Source organism: Oryza brachyantha, chromosome 4 (genome assembly GCF_000231095.2).
Source record: "Oryza brachyantha chromosome 4, ObraRS2, whole genome shotgun sequence".
Classification (NCBI taxonomy): Eukaryota; Viridiplantae; Streptophyta; class Magnoliopsida; order Poales; family Poaceae; genus Oryza; species Oryza brachyantha.
Window position 1 is genome coordinate 12,731,820 of NC_023166.2, and position 15,938 is coordinate 12,747,757.

Below are 15,938 nucleotides of genomic sequence, written 5' to 3' on the forward strand. Positions count from 1 at the left end.
CGAGGCAAGCCCGCGACGGCGCGGCGGCGGGCCGGCGACGCCAGGCAGGGGGCGCGGCGAGCAGGGGCGGCGGGGCCCCGGCGGGGTCGGGGCGGGCGCAATCCAGCCCCGGAAGAGCTATCGGGGCCGGGGCCGTTCCAGGCAAACCCGCGCCGTTGCCACCCCGCCCCACCGGTACTGGTGACTCACCAAGCTGCGTGGCAAACCCTAGTTAACCGGCGAGGCGTCCGACCACCAGACACCGGGGCAGAGAGCGCGGAGAGCGGCAGACCGGCACCGCCGAGGCCATCGGCTCCCGCGGGGCAAGGGAGGACAAGGGAGCAGGGGGCAGCGCGCGTCGAGGGGCTCCCGCGGCAGGGGTGTGACGCACGCGGGTGGGCCGCGGGCGTCCGGCGAGGTGTCGCCGTGCCCGGGCAAGAGCGAATGAAGACGAAGTCGCGAGCCAGCGAGCTACAGTCGTCTGTGCTAAGCCAGTAAGCCTCGAAGTCCCTAACCTGTAGCCATCTCGACTCTCCTGGTTCCTCCCTTGTTTGATTTACTCTACCATAGAAATGCTGGGCGCTGTGCTATGGATTTTAGAGATGAGAAGATGATCGAAACGGTTGCGGTTCTAAACTTTGCTGGCATAGTAGAAGCCGATGAAGCCCAATCTGGCATTGTCTTGTGAACTTATTGTGGTAAATAGGAATTCCTCATAACGCCGAGCTGATTTGCTGATTACAAGTTGATTGTATGGATTGGTTGAACATCCGAATGAAAATTGGGGGCAAAATATGTGCAATTCTTAACCTTGCGATCCGCTCCATGGTTCTTGCTTTATTGAATTTCCCCTGTATTTTCGACAAGCTCATGCACAAGCCAATGGTGGGAATGATAACTTAGGATTTGGGGTTGGGAGGGAGGCCCGGGCTCTACCGGTGCCACCAGTCTCACTGAGTCAATAGAGGGCAGAGTGGGATCGGCAGCAGGGACAAAGGGGAACGAGTAGTTATGAAATGAAGGGCAATGCTAGCCGCCGGATGTGGGGAAGGGGGCAGCACAGGATCACTGGATAGAAGATGGATGGATGCGGTGGGCCATGGAGGAAGGCAAAGCATATGGGAGGGGTTGGGGTGCATCGGCGGCAAAGGTGACAGCAGTGAGGGATGCGTTTGTTGGAAACCCAACGCCTGAGGCAGAGCGTAGGCAACACGTGGGGGGTGGGGAGGAAGTTGGTTTTTGCGTTATTAGAGTAGCGCAAGATTTGGGCCTTTGGATCTCAATCAAGCAATCAAAAAGCGTACTATTTAGTGTAAAAAGTCTTACAAGTTATATATAGTCAGCACCTTAATTTCAGGCACATATATTTGCTCATGTATTTAAGATGCCATTACCAATTATTTGCATTCTTTGTGTCATTTTTAGTAAAGAATAATAGTTATATAAGAAAAAAAAATACAACTTATGTTTATGGTCTATCACTCTATTATCATTTTTTTTGTCTAATGTATTCCAAGATGCTTACACTCCCATCGGTATTTAATTTCTGTGTGACTAGGATTCTGATTGGCCAAGTGCAGATGTGATGGACACCCTTCATAGCAATCAATATGCAAAGAGCAGCTTGCCACTGCAATTGAGGGACACTGCTGTTTCCTTTGAAAACAACAACTCTGTTTTGGATAAGCATGAGATTGCAAGCCCTCAAGTTGGCATGACTTTTGAGACAGCCGATTTGGCATATCGGTTCTACTTAGAATATGGCTACCGTGCAGGGTTCGGAGTCTCAAAGAGGACTTCCCATAGTGTTGATGGGGTCAAATACCGCGCAACATTTGTTTGTTACAAAGGTGGCATTGCTAGGATTAAGCCTGGTCTCAAAGCTCGAAGGAGGCTGGTTGCAAAGACTGGTTGCAAAGCGATGATGGTAGTCAAGTATAACACAAATGAGAACCATTGGGAAGTGGTTTTCGTTGAGCTGGAGCATAACCATCCATGTAATCCTGAAATGGTCAGATTCATGATGTGCTTTAAAGATCTCCCTGACTGGCAGAGGGAGCACCGCCCATTCAATGCTAAGACTAGATTGAACCCAAAGATTCACTCTGGCAGAGGCAGGCCACCCAACCAAAACAAAGACTTCATGGTGAAAAAATCCTTCTCTCAATCAAATTATTCCATTGAAGCAGCAGGCAAGGCTGGGAAGCTGAGATTTGCAGAGGGTGATGTTGAGGCACTATTGGTCTTCTTTGATAAGATGCAAGCTCAAAATTCTAACTTTTTCTACAACTGGGACATGGATGATGAAGGCAGGCTCAAGAATGTTTGCTGGGTTGATGCTAGATCGAGAGCGGCATATCAGCACTTCTGTGATGTTGTCTGTTTTGATACTGTTTATTTGACATACCAATTTGTCATTCCATTGGTTGCTTTTCTTGGAATCAACCATCATGGGCAGTTTGTGTTGTTGGGATGCGGTTTACTTGGGGATGAGTCTCCAGAGACTTTTTCTTGGTTGTTCAAGAAATGGTTAAAATGTATGAATGATAAATCACCTGAAGCAATTATTACCACCCATTCAAGACCAGTGGTTAAAGCTGTTGCTGAGGTATTTCCAAATACTCGTCACAGATACAATCTTTGGCATATCATGAAAGAGCTTCCTGAAATGTCTGGAAGAGTCGAGGATAAGGAGGCAATTAGCCTGAGAATGAAAAAGGTAGTATTTGACACTATCACATCAGCTGATTTTGAGAGGGAATGGGTTGAGATGGTCACTCAGTATAACCTTCACGATAATCATTGGCTCACAACCTTGTTTGAAGAGAGGGCAAAATGGGTACCAGCATATGTCAAAGATACTTTCTGGGCTGGTATATCCACCGTTCGCCGTAGCGAGCGGTTGGAGGCCTTTTTTGATGGGTACATTACACCAGAAACCACAATTAAGACATTTATTGAACAATTCGATACTGCTATGAAGCTTAGGTCTGATCGAGAAGCATATGATGATTTTCGCTCATTTCAGCAAAGGCCTCAAGTACTGTCTGGTCTGCTCTTTGAGGAGCAATTTGCAAATGTTTATACAATAAATATGTTTCAGAAGTTCCAAGATCACTTGAAGCAGCTGATGAATGTCACTTGCACTGAAGTTAGTAGGAATGGATCAATAGTGACTTACACTGTGACCGTCATTGGGAAGGAGAGGAAGTATGATTATAAAGTGATGTATAACAGTGCTGAGAAAGAAGTGTGGTGTATCTGCAGGTCCTTCCAGTTTAAAGGTATATTGTGTAGCCATGCTCTTGCTGTCTTGAGACAGGAGCTTGTGATGCTAATACCTTATAAATATATTCTCGACCGCTGGAGGAAGGACTATAAATGCCCTGAGGAATCCAAGGAAACTCCGATATCTCCAAAAGCGAACAAAGCTACAGGGAAGGGGACAAAACCAGAAAATGTCCGTGAAGATAAAGTGGATAATCTATACAAGCATGGCCACCAATACTTTGCTGACATTGTGGAAATGGGAGCAACAGACCCTGATGCAATGGAGTATGTCTTGTCGGTGATGAAAGAAGCCAAAGAGAAGGTACGGAAGTTCGAGGAATCTCGAAAAGATAAAAGGCCTGGAGACACTCCAGTTTCTACTAGTAAGAGGAGTGGTAAGTCTTCAAGACCATCCCATGAGGATGGGGGAAATGGCATCTCAGATTCAACACTTGCGGCTACGACAGTGGCGACAGTTGCAGTGGCGTCGTCAACACCAATTCAAGCAGCTCCAACAATGATGGCTATAGCGCCTGCTTCCGCAACTGTGCCTGCAGGAATGTTTTTAGTACCAATGCACCCACACCCGATGGTTTTCCCACCCTTCACCCCTGCAGTGCCACCAGTAGTAGCACCTGCAGCGCCACCTCCAGCGCCAATAGCCAATGTGGGTGACGTAGCTTCCATCTCCACAAAGAAGAGGAAGAAAAGAAAGGGGAACAGATGATGTTCTAATACTGGCTATGTAAGCGTTTCACTATGCTCCTTTTGTGCTGTACTCTTTTTCGCGTTTGATTTGTTAATACAATCTCATCGTGTCCTTGCCTCGTATGTTTGTTCCAGGCTTAACTCAAGTTAGCTGTACATGCTGCACCAGCCACCAGGCCCTCCTGTCCATGTGTAATAGCTTTTCACCGTTTCCTGCTGCAGGATGACATGCCCTTCTAAATGCTTTCTGTGAATTATCCCCCCTGGGCTTGGAACTACTGATTTTAAGGTCGTGCAGCTTTGGACTCTCAACTGTACATTGATATGGAAGTAATGTTATATGTATGTAGATCAGCTCATGAATGTTAAGTCTGTTCATGTTCATGTACATTACGTTGGAGCAGCGAGTTTTAGTAGCGTAGCAGCACCCTTGCTGGCTGGTGGCCCCCTTTTAACCTTCTTGTAGTTTGTTAGATTCTGTAATAATGTAACAATACTGAATTGTACGACCAGCCACCAGTGCTTAGTTTCTTTGTTTTGCCGATATTTTTCAGAAGATGTTGCACTAATCACTTCGTCATCGTTATTGGAACTGGCACTGAGCATTATTTTCATCCCATGCAAGATCACCATTTTTTGTCATGCTGAAGAGTGATCGTGCATATCAGCATATGAGGATGGTTTCCCAGCAAGTATATGTAGGTTGCTCCAGAATCCAGATTGGTCCAAGGAGTTGACCCATGAATCCAGGAATTGAATCTGTAACGGCTTATACAATTATCAAGTCATGTTTGGCTTCGGCTTATGCAATTATCAAGTCACGAGTTTTGACCTTCCTGATTATGCTCGTCGTAGTACACTACATTCTACGGAGGCGACACGTGCAGGAGCTATACTTGACACGTTTGTAGGAACATCTGAATCTGATCCAAGCCTCAAAGGAAGAAACCTGCACAGTTCGCTGATTATTTTCTTCATTTACTTGAGAAAACTGACTATTCTCTTCTGCCAGTGTTACTTACGCATTATAAAGCGCAGACGCGCGGGGACCCCTTTGCAACACGAGAACATCGGGTTCAGCTGCACAGCGGCCGTGCTGCAATATGGTTTGAGTCCAGCGTTCGACCGACTTCCTGTAGCCGGAGACCACGGTCCTAGAGAGGTTTAGATTTTAAGAAGTAGCTGTTTGATAGTCAATTTCTGAGAATCTGGAAAAACTCCTAAACACAGCTTCTATAGATTCTGGATTCTTAGTTCATTTTCTAGAATCTGTAACTACAAATTCTCAAGCTGCACAGCGGCCGCGCTGCAATATGGTTTGAGTCCAGTGTTTGACCGACTTCCTGTAGCCGGAGACCACAGTCCTAGAGAGGTTTAGATTTTGAGAAGTAGCTGTTTGATAGTCAACTTCTGAGAATCTGGAAAAGCTCCTAAACCCAGCTTCTCTAGATTCTGGATTCTTAGTTCATTTTCTAGAATCTGTAACTACAGATTCTCAGAAGCTGCACAGCGGCCACGTTGCAATATGGTTTGAGTCCAGTGTTCGACCGACTTCCTGTAGCCGGAGACTACGGTCCTAGAGAGGTTTAGATTTTGAGAAGTAGCTGTTTGATAGTCAACTTCCGAGAATCTGGAAAAGCTCCTAAACCCAGCTTCTCTAGATTCTGGATTCTTAGTTCATTTTCTAGAATCTGTAACTACAGATTCTCAGAAGCTGCACAGCGGCCGCGCTGCAATATGGTTTGAGTCCAGTGTTCGACCGACTTCCTGTAGCCGGAGACCACGGTCCTAGAGAGGTTTAGATTTTGAGAAGTAGCTGTTTGATAGTCAACTTCTGAGAATCTGGAAAAGCTCCTAAACCCAGCTTCTCTAGATTCTGGATTCTTAGTTCATTTTCTAGAATCTGTAACTACAGATTCTCAGAAGCTATGTTCCGTTTAGGGCAGCTTCTGGCAGAAGCAGCTTTTGAAAAAAGCTGTAGTTAGGAGAAACTCCCCAAACAGACCCTATGTGCATGTGCTCGATGTTTAACTTTTTATTCATGTTATAATATAGATACAGTGAAAACGTAGGTGAGACAGCCCGAACGGTCGTCCAGCCTGCCTGGGAGTGGCTCCAGCACTAGTTGAGTCTATAAAATAGAGCGGTAGCCCAATAAAAATTGGAACGAGATTATCTGTAGTAGCTATGAATTATACGCTACACTACAGTAATATGCATATACACTACAGTAATATGCATACAGGACAATATGTTGTCATTCGATTAAAATAAAGCTACGATAATTTTTCTCTGTTTTTCTCACATAAACATGACTCCTCTGTAGCAATGTAGAAGATCCAGACCCAAGATGTAATGGTACTGTAGCTATATCAAGACAACCTAGTTAAAATAGAAGCCACTCTTATTGTCATTTAAGGAGAATAAGGTTAAGTTAGAAAATATGATCGGCCAAGGCGAGTAAAAATATGAAAATATTAAATAGAGATGATGGTTGAGATCAATGAGATATCGGATGTGCAATAGTACTTCATTTTAGAACTAATTTGTATTAGAGAGTGATACGACGGAGGACTATTTATTTTATTGCTAAAACCAACCATTTCAAAGGTGGGCAATGCTGAAATTTTGTGGGTAACAACCTTACAAAACTTACTCGTACTAATGTCTAGTAATGCTATAAATTTCTATCCGCAAAAGTATGCTAAAATTGGGTAAGTTGTCGAGCCTACATGTCTTGAACCTATTAAAAATTTAGCAATACTAAATTTATTTTTACCAGTACTTACAGATTTGGACGAACAGGCCGAAACGTACGGAGTATACAACAGATAAACAACCAGTGCATCCATAAACCATAGTAGGCTCTAGTTTGGTTAACGGCCCAAACGGCAAGCGTCACCATTGCAACGACCCTTTTGACGACGGAGCGGCGAAACCAGGCTCGCGCCATGCCACGAGCCCACGACCAAGCGGGGAGCTCTAGAAGGGCCCGAATTCAAAGCCCCACCCCCCGACGACGTCGGCTGGCTCTCTGTCCCACTGACAGCCTCCGGCCCCCACGCAATTTTCCTCGGCCGCCGCGCCCCGCCACCGCGTGTCGCGGCCCTCCTCCCGCCACGCGCCCTCTTCCCCTCCCACGTCACTCGCCTCCCCCGTCTGCCCGTCTCGTCTCCTCCAAAACCCCCAGGCCGCGCACCAACCACCGCCTCGCCTCGCCTCGCCACGCCACCAAGTCACCAACCTTGCCCACTGCAGTGCCGCTAGCTTGATCGGTCGCGCCATGCTGCGGCTCTACCTGTACGTGATCGAGGCGCGCGGCCTCCCGGAGCACGGCGGCGGCGGCGGAGGGTACTACGCGAGGGCGAAGGTGGGGAAGCAGAGGGCGCGGACGAGGGAGGTGGAGGCGCGGGAGGCGGCGGCGGAGTGGAAGGAGGAGCTGGTGTTCGAGGTGGGGGCTGGGGGCGAGGCGGCGGAGGTCGGGGTGGCGCGGCGGGGCGAAGGCGGGAGGGAGGTGGTGGGCAGGGTGAAGCTGCCGTTGCCCGCCGCCGCCCCCGGGAGGAGGACGACCGTGCCGCCGACGTGGTTCACGCTGCAGCCCAAGCACCACCGGCGCCACCGCAAGAAGGGCGGCGCCGCGGATTGCGGTGCGTCCACGCACTCTATTCTCTCTCTCGTATCAAAAGTAAATTATACGTGCGAATTTGTCCGTACTTTGGGCTGATCCGTTATACGTTCCCTTCTCGAATTGGTCGGTGCGCCGCGGCCGGCCGACTTTTTGGCGAAGCTACCAGTATTTCTTGTTTGCTTGCCGCACGCAAGCTCGTAGCAGGAGAAGTTTATAGGCTCGGATGCTCTTATAGTCTTATTAAGGAATGAAAAGTTGGTAGGTTTCGAGGTCGTTATGGTCGCATTCCAGCAAAACCGGCGGCGGCACAGTTCGACGTCTCTTTCACTTCTGGTGTTTTACTGATGCGTGTTCTAACAAAGCAGCATAAACACGCTCTTTCATTTGCATCGTTTTCACGATAATCATGTATAGCTATTTGTTATAGCTACTCTATACAATTGTAGGAGCATGGATTCTAAGCTCTCGAGGGACATCCCTTCGTCGGTTTCTCGTCTATTGCATACTATCTAAATAATCATCAAAAAAATATGAAAAAATTGTAAAAATAGATTAATATGTGATATATCATTACACAAACATGCAAATTAAAATATGACTTCTACAATCCATAAAAAAATAACAAATTAAACTGTGGATAGTATACACATGCTCACAATCATATATTATTTTTTGCTATGAATTATAAAAGTCATATTTTAATTTACATGTTTGTGTAGTGATATATCATATATTAATCTATCTTCATAATTTTTTTATATTTTTAATGACTATTTAGATGTCATGCAATAGACGAGAGGACGTCCCCTCGAGAGTTTAAAACAGTTTCCCATGATTGTAGCACTAGTACCTGTCCAAAAACTAGAGTTGGAAACATGCCATTGCCACTTTGCCAGTGATCAGAATGGGGACTAAGGCTGTGTTATTTTTCAGCTGAAGATGGAAGATTATTTGATTTTTGTGATAACTATTTATCGGTGTAAAAAATGAAAATAGCTTCTATAAAGTTGAAAATCTATTTTGGAAATGTAAGGTGATGAACTTCTATAGGATTTTTTCTTCAAAAAAATGCCAGATTTAGTAGTTCGGAAAACGTGCACGCAAAAGTTGCGAAAAAAAATATAAGAATAATCAGGGGAAAAAGAACGGAACCTAGAGCAGGTTATTTGGACTTGATTTGATATCTGCGAATCCAGGGAGCTGTCAACAAGTATGCTGGTCTTGATAGTACGAGGCAGTAGATCAATAACTGTGTGTTTGGCCAGTTCGGATAATTAACAGATGTGTATCAGTGTATGGTATTGTAGTGTTTCCCCTCTGTTTTCAGATGGGAATGGCTTAATTTTGGTTGTATATACATCCATTTCCATTAGATGTAGACATGTACTTAGTTTCATTTCTCATCATCTTTAATGAATGTTCTATATATTGATATTGTATTTTTGTTGGTATGTTCGTGAACCAGGGAAAATTCTTCTCACCTATTCAGTGCATGGTGAAAACAGTGACAATACTGTCATCCACTCATCTCCTTGTTCGAGCTCTAGGAGCGACACTGACATTGAATTTGAGAGATCAGTTTACTGGGAGCATTCAAGTTCTAACAGTGGCATGGTTGATTCTCCCAGGAGTTTTGCAGTAGAGCGATCGTCTTTAGAAAATTCTGACCAGTCAGCACAACCAGATTCCAATTCAATATCTGAAGATGATGATCTGCTGGAGCGTAGTGCAGCAACAGAAAAGGGCACAAGCGACACTGATCCAATGGTTCCAGATTCCAGCTTTGAAGAAGCTATGGAAATAATGAAGTCTAGAAGTATGCCTGAAATGCCAGAGGATCTTAGTTGCGGTGTCATGTTTGATCACACTTACCTTGTGGACTCGAAGAATTTGAACTCTCTTGTCTTTGGCCCTGATTCTCAGTTCTCCAAAGAGTTACGTGAGCTGCAAGGAATTACTGACTATGAGGAACAGCCGTGGACATGGAACAACAAGAATCCTCCTAGCTTAACTAGGACATGTCACTACACAAAAGGTGCAACAAAATTTATGAAAGCCGTGAAAACTATTGAAGAGCAAACATATCTTAAAGCAGATGGGAAGAATTTTGTAATTATCACTCGCGTTCGTACTCCCGAGGTTCCATTTGGAAATTGTTTTGAGGTTGTTTTGCTGTACAAAATAATTCACTACCCTGAGTCGTCATCAGGTGAAGAAATGTCACATCTGACTGTATCATACAATTTAGAGTTCCATCAGAGTACCATGATGAAAAGCATGATTGAGGGAAGTGTTCGGGATGGGCTGAAAGAAAATTTTGAAACTTATGAAGAAATTTTGTCTCGGCGTGTGAAACTCGCTGATTCTGCTGGGATGGATAAAGAGCAATTGTTGGCACCGCTCCAGACTGATCATATGTCAGATATCAGACTTGCTTACAAGTATTTTTGCAATTTTACTGTCATCTTTACAGTGATAATGGCACTGTATGTTCTTGTACACATCTTTCTGTCAAGACCAGGCCCACTTATGGGTCTTGAGTTCAATGGTCTTGATTTACCTGACACATTTGGAGAGCTGATCACATCTGGCATACTAGTTCTTCAGCTAGAACGTTTACTGAGTATGATATCTCATTTTGTAGAGGCGAGGGTACAGCGAGGTATATTTATTTTCTTTGTTGTGCATTTACCATATTTCTTGTGCGCTAGACATGCAAATAAGCCATAGGTGTGCTAAATGTGTATCTCTTTTTGTCACAGGAAGTGATCATGGGATTAAAGCAAATGGCGATGGTTGGTTGTTAACTGTAGCTCTGCTAGAGGCTACAAGTTTGCCGCCTGTCTCTAACGGTTCTGTAGATCCCTATGTTGTGTTCAGCTGTAACGGCATAACAAGAACAAGTTCTGTGCAACTTCAGACTCATGATCCTCAATGGAATGGTCAGTATGTTTAACACATTAGCTCATTAAGCTCCTTGGTTTATTTGATTTATCATTTCCGATGAACTGAAAGAACATTGCAGAGATAATGGAGTTCGATGCCATGGAAGAACCACCTGCTACGTTGGATGTTGAGGTTTTAAATTTTGATGGGCCATTCGATTTGGCAGTTTCGCTGGGACATGCTGAGATTAACTTCCTTAAACACACATCAGCAGAACTAGCAGATATATGGGTGCCACTGGAAGGAAAATTAGCACAAACTTGTCAGAGTCGGTTACATTTGAGAGTATTTCTGGAGAACACAAAAGGACCTGAGACATCAATGAGAGAGTACCTAAGTAAGATGGAGAAGGAAGTTGGTAAGAAGGTAATCTTTGACTAACTTGTTCCAGGGTACCTGTTAGAGTAATAAATAAGCCCTTGATGATGCGATGTTTGTATTTATACTGCAGTTACATGTTCAGTCACCTCACAGGAATGCAACGTTCCAGAAGCTTTTTGGTTTACCACACGAAGAATTCCTCATAGCAGATTATGCGTGCTCCCTGAAAAGGAGGCTGCCGTTGCAGGTATACTTGTTTTTTATTCCCTTCTCCATGTTTTTAAAACGGGATAAGATCCGGCCTCTACATCCACTGGATATATACAACCATTGGTGGGACATCTTGGTCTTGCGCTCCGTCGAGCTTGGGTGGACTGCATGATGACGGCTACGCTAATTAACTGGGGAGCGCCCGGTTCCCCCTACTTTATGTTGGTGAAATCAACCATATTAGTTCTCTTTGAATACACTGTTGTATGTGTTTTTTTGGCCTGAGTATTCCTTGGTTTTAGCATACGCTTTCCGAATTATTAAACGGTTCAATTTTTTATAAAAAATCTCTTATATCGAAATTGATCATCTTACATTTCTAAAATAGAATTTTAAGTCTATAGTAGCTAATTTCATTATTTATACCATGAAATAGCTATCACAAAATCAGATAATCTTTCATCTTTACCTAACAAAAGAACATGTACTCCAATATTGTATTATACTACTCTTATGTCTTGTTTTGGACCACTACAATATAAAATCATTAGATCATTCAGGTATTATAACTTGTAGCCTGTTGATGCAGGGAAGACTCTTTCTGTCAGCCAGAATAGTTGGTTTCTATGCCAATTTATTTGGACATAAAACGAAATTCTTCTTTCTGTGGGAAGATGTCGAGCAAATAGAAGAGTTACCTCCATCCTTCACAACAGTAGGCACTCCATCTTTGTTGTTTGCCTTGAAGAGTGGAAGGGGACTCGATGCCAAGAGTGGTGCAAAGTCCCAAGATAAGGAAGGAAGGTTGAAGTTTCAGTTCCATTCGTTTGCATCGTTTAGCAAGGCTAGCAGGTGGGTTTCTCTTTTCTTTGCTTTCATCACCACCAGTATTAAGATAAGGAAGATCTCTTTGATGAGAACTATCTGTTCTTCATTGTTAGAACAATAACTGGACTATGGAAAACCAAATCATCAGCTATTGAACAGAGGGCCAAACTAGAAGAAGACCAAGATGACGAGAACTATGTTGATGTTAATGATGTTCAATCTCTATTGAGCATTGGAGATGTGCCTTTATCGAAGGAGTATAATTTCGAATTGCCTATCGATGTGAGTTTTTTTACACTGTAAATTTTTAATAGTTTTACATGTAATTAAGTTTAAAATGTCAACGTTGTCATATTTGAGATCACACTAAAATATAAACTGGATACCACAAAATTAAATTAAATTTCATGAGCACCTTCGTAGACACTATAATTTTTTACATCGGTTTACAATTAAATTTTGCGTTCAATATTCTATCTGATTCCACATGTTTGAAGTATTATTGGTGCCTTTGATTTTACACGTGAAATTGGAACATGATATTTCAAGTTAACAAATTATAGCTTTGAGTTCAATTTATAAATATTTACTTACCTTGTTAACTTGGTTGTTCTTAATGACACATGCAACATAAATACTTTATTTCCTTGTAATGAGGTATTACCTCTAGCAAGGTAAGAGATAGTATCATCCGTTGGATCAAACACCAATGAACGGTTCAAATATACTTGGAGCACCTTAAAATTTTCCATTGGTTTACTAGTGGGGCTCATGCATTTAAGCATTGGTTCACTTTTTCAGCCTACGTTAGAACCTTGGCCCTTCCCGGGAAACTTTTTCCTCTACTGACGGAAATTTTCGGTTATATACGAATTTCTCCAAATATGGTCGAACTCCATTCAAATTTCCCCCAAGATGTTTTTCTAAAAACAAAACTTCAAATCCATCTCATTGAGACTTTTCCTTGCCACCTCCCAAATTTCTTTGTTCCACAAAATAAGATTCTGAATCCATATGCTGTCAGCAGTTAAGCACGCTATCGTACGTGCACTAACCTGCAGAAACTCCCATTTGATCACTTATATTACAGTTAATTACACTACATTGTCTGCACATCGCAGGCGGATTTGCTGATGGGGGTGTTCGACGGGGGCCCCCTGGAGACGAAGACGATGAGCAGGGTGGGTTGCCTCGACTACGCCGCCACCCCGTGGCAGCACGCCCGGCCCGGCGTCCTGGAGCGGCGCGCCAGCTACAAGTTCAACCGCTACATGTCCCTCTTCGGCGGCGAGGTCGTCAGCGCCCAGCTCAGGCTCCCCTCCGACGACGGCGACGGCTGGACTGTCTACGACGTCATGACGCTGCACAACGTCCCTTTCGGCGACTTCTTCCGGGTAACAGACAAAAACTAAAGCTAGCTAGCTACCGCGCGCACACGTCGTCGTCGTCGTCATGCCACTACTGTTTTTTCAATTACTCTTTCGTTTGGCACGGTGTGAGAGAGTGGTTTAGCTAGGCAGGTAGAGAGATTTGCTTATGCTTATAAGGTAAAACTTAAATTTGAAGTTAATGTTAGAAATTTTTTATTGTAGCTTATTTTCTGTGCTTTGTTTTCTTTGTTTTTAGACATATAAGAACAAGTATATAAAAATTTTATTCATAAATTATTTTTTTCTTTTTAAATACGTTGGTTCGTTTATTCGGTAATGGTTACCATTGATCGATTTGATGTATTTGCAGGTGCATTTGAGGCACAACATACGGAGGGTGGAGGCGGCGGCGGCGAGCAGCAGCAGCAGCAGCCGGTGCGAGATACTGGTGGGGATCGAGTGGGTGAAGAGCAGCAAGTTCCAGAAGAGGATCGCGAGGAACATCTGCGAGAAGCTGGCGCAGAGGGCCAAGGAGGTGCTCGAGGCGGCCGCCAGCGAGATCGCCCCGGCCGTGTCGGACCGGCTTAATTAGCGTGAACTATCATGTCTCTGCGAAGAACATTAACTAACTTACTGCACGTCTCTTGGGAGAAAAAGAGGAAGATAACACCCTAGCTACTACACTACTATATAATATCTTCATATTTCATCAAGATGTACGTGATCACACACACACAAAGTGTAGTACAGGTATCAAGCCCGAACCGAGCTAGCTGTGCGTGCGTGTGCTCGCGTGATCAGCCACTTGCGGGTCCCGGTGGTTTTCTTGTGTCGAGCCGGCACGTTGCGGTGGGGGTGGTGGAGGTGGGAGATGTTGGCCTGCACCCGGTGCCGCCTCGTTTGGGTGGATCGGGTGATGCCGTATGGAAAGAACATGGGGCCGGGCCGTGAGTCGGTGAGTGGCTGTGGCTGCTCGTTTGATACACATGGCGTGCGCCTTGTGGTGTTCTGTCGTGGGTTGGGTCACCACGCAGGGCCCCTCATGGCTCATGGTAAGGGAAGTCTACCTTATAAATAATGATAAAAAGTTAAAAGTCTCGACGGAGTTGTGGTGATAATCGCTGCGTGGGCCGTGGATGGTGGAGTGTAGTTTTACGAGTTGTGAAGTGTAGTTTTATGAGTTGTGAGATAGATTAAACTTTACTCGTAAATGATGATAAAATGTTAAAAGCCTCGACGGGGCTGTGGTGATGCTTGGTGGTGGACCGTGGACGGCAGAGTATGATGTTTCTTGTTCCAGCCTCCAACATTAAAATGTTCTTTATGGTTTCTTGTTTTCTGGTCGGTAGCACTACATATCCTCATCGTAGAATATCAAACCTTACTACATATCCTCATCGTAGAATATCAAACCTTACACATCCTAGATTTTGATCTCTGCATATATCATCATTCAACTTGCCAGTAATATCTTAAGGAACATGCACATTAGGCCCTCGTGATATTTTTATTAAGCGTGAGAAAAATAACCTTGTTGTCAATGGAGAATATGGTTTATTCAAAGAAAAACTTTTATCAAACACTTCCGAAAAATAAAAATAGAAAACAAGGTTTAGGAATTAGGACTAAGAATGTTGATTCACTAACTTATTTGCTTATCACCCTATAGAGCGTACATTCCAATAGTAAACCTACAATTCTAGTCGTGTTCATGCTAGAAAAAAAATAAAATTGGCCCATGACATTATAAGATCTTGAGTTTACAATCTACAGCCATCTATTTATCCATCATATTGTATACGCTGATAAAAAAAGGTGCACCATATTTGCTCTAAAGGCTAGAAATCTCTCATTATATTAACTGGAGAAAATGAGGAAACTATTGGTTGTTTGATCATCATAAATATAAATTATTACATTACATATTACAGTTGCATATATAAAACTTCATATTGTATTTTTCTAAATATGAGCTAAAAGTTGTATATGTAATCTAATTATACTTTTAAAAATTATTGTATAGAAAATACAATTGATCCATGGAAATATATCTTCAGAGTTATATATGAAATTTAATTTAACTTTTAAAATTATTGTATTTACCAAATAAAAAAATTAAGAGTTAGTGTACATATAAAAAAGCAATACTATTTTGTTGGAAGCATGTGCTGAGCATTACATAGGATAAGATTTGCCACTATCAGGCCACCTCCAACAATAAAGATAGCACACTATCTTTAAACTTCTTTAATGGTCTAGCTCTTAGCAAGTAGCTCATAATACAAATGACCCAACATATCATTCTCACTTGATATTAAAGTATGTGCAAGAGACTATCTCTTAATTAAGAGATAGCTTTTATCTCTTCATTAAAAAATTATATAATATATTTTATAGATAGTTTATAGATATCAATTGGAGGAGGTCTTATTGGTCTTCATAGGTTCCATACGCAAACCCACTCTCTAAACAGGAGAAAAAATATAGAACAAGCAGCAGTAGTCAGAGCCGAGACGCCAGTGACGACGAGGAAGGGAAGCCGGGGCCTCGGGACGCCAGGACGTCGTGGCCTCGAGGCCAGGGCCCGGGACGTGAAGGCCTCGAGGAGGCCGAGATGCCCAGGCCGCGTGACCAGGGTCCAGGGTCTTAGGGAGGAGCTGGCGGTGGAGGATGTGTCG

The 15,938-nt window shown here is 43.6% G+C and overlaps 2 protein-coding genes across 3 annotated transcripts; both read left to right on the forward strand.

Annotated features, from left to right (window-relative positions):
* The first annotated feature begins 84 nt into the window (after nucleotides 1-84).
* LOC102722761 (protein FAR1-RELATED SEQUENCE 6-like) lies at nucleotides 85-4,735 on the forward strand. 2 transcript variants are annotated; one of them, XM_006652348.3, is made up of 3 exons: nucleotides 85-473; nucleotides 1,538-3,994; nucleotides 4,093-4,735. In XM_006652348.3, exon 2 carries the CDS (start codon nucleotides 1,565-1,567, stop codon nucleotides 3,974-3,976), a length of 2,412 nt encoding a protein of 803 aa, XP_006652411.1. In that variant the 5' UTR covers nucleotides 85-473; nucleotides 1,538-1,564; the 3' UTR covers nucleotides 3,977-3,994; nucleotides 4,093-4,735. The 2 variants fall into 2 exon arrangements, with proteins under 2 accessions (XP_006652411.1, XP_040379060.1); XM_040523126.1 differs by having other exon boundaries at nucleotides 1,560-3,994.
* A 2,043-nt stretch (nucleotides 4,736-6,778) lies between these two features.
* LOC102707211 (C2 and GRAM domain-containing protein At5g50170-like) lies at nucleotides 6,779-14,136 on the forward strand. The gene is made up of 9 exons (XM_015836237.2): nucleotides 6,779-7,604; nucleotides 9,051-10,247; nucleotides 10,348-10,527; nucleotides 10,611-10,897; nucleotides 10,983-11,099; nucleotides 11,652-11,914; nucleotides 12,004-12,172; nucleotides 13,012-13,284; nucleotides 13,631-14,136. Exons 1-9 carry the CDS (start codon nucleotides 7,241-7,243, stop codon nucleotides 13,850-13,852), a joined length of 3,072 nt encoding a protein of 1,023 aa, XP_015691723.2. The 5' UTR covers nucleotides 6,779-7,240; the 3' UTR covers nucleotides 13,853-14,136.
* The last annotated feature ends 1,802 nt before the right edge of the window (nucleotides 14,137-15,938 follow it).

What these genes read in the sequence shown, in the direction of transcription:
- LOC102722761 (XM_006652348.3), top strand. Translation starts at nt 1,565, where the DNA reads ATGGACACCCTTCATAGCAATCAATATGCAAAGAGCAGCTTGCCACTG.
- LOC102707211 (XM_015836237.2), top strand. Translation starts at nt 7,241, where the DNA reads ATGCTGCGGCTCTACCTGTACGTGATCGAGGCGCGCGGCCTCCCGGAG. An exon ending in GGGCGGCGCCGCGGATTGCG is followed by an intron (nt 7,605 to 9,050) that starts GTGCGTCCACGC and finishes TTCGTGAACCAG; the next exon opens with GGAAAATTCTTCTCACCTAT. An exon ending in TCATGATCCTCAATGGAATG is followed by an intron (nt 10,528 to 10,610) that starts GTCAGTATGTTT and finishes AGAACATTGCAG; the next exon opens with AGATAATGGAGTTCGATGCC.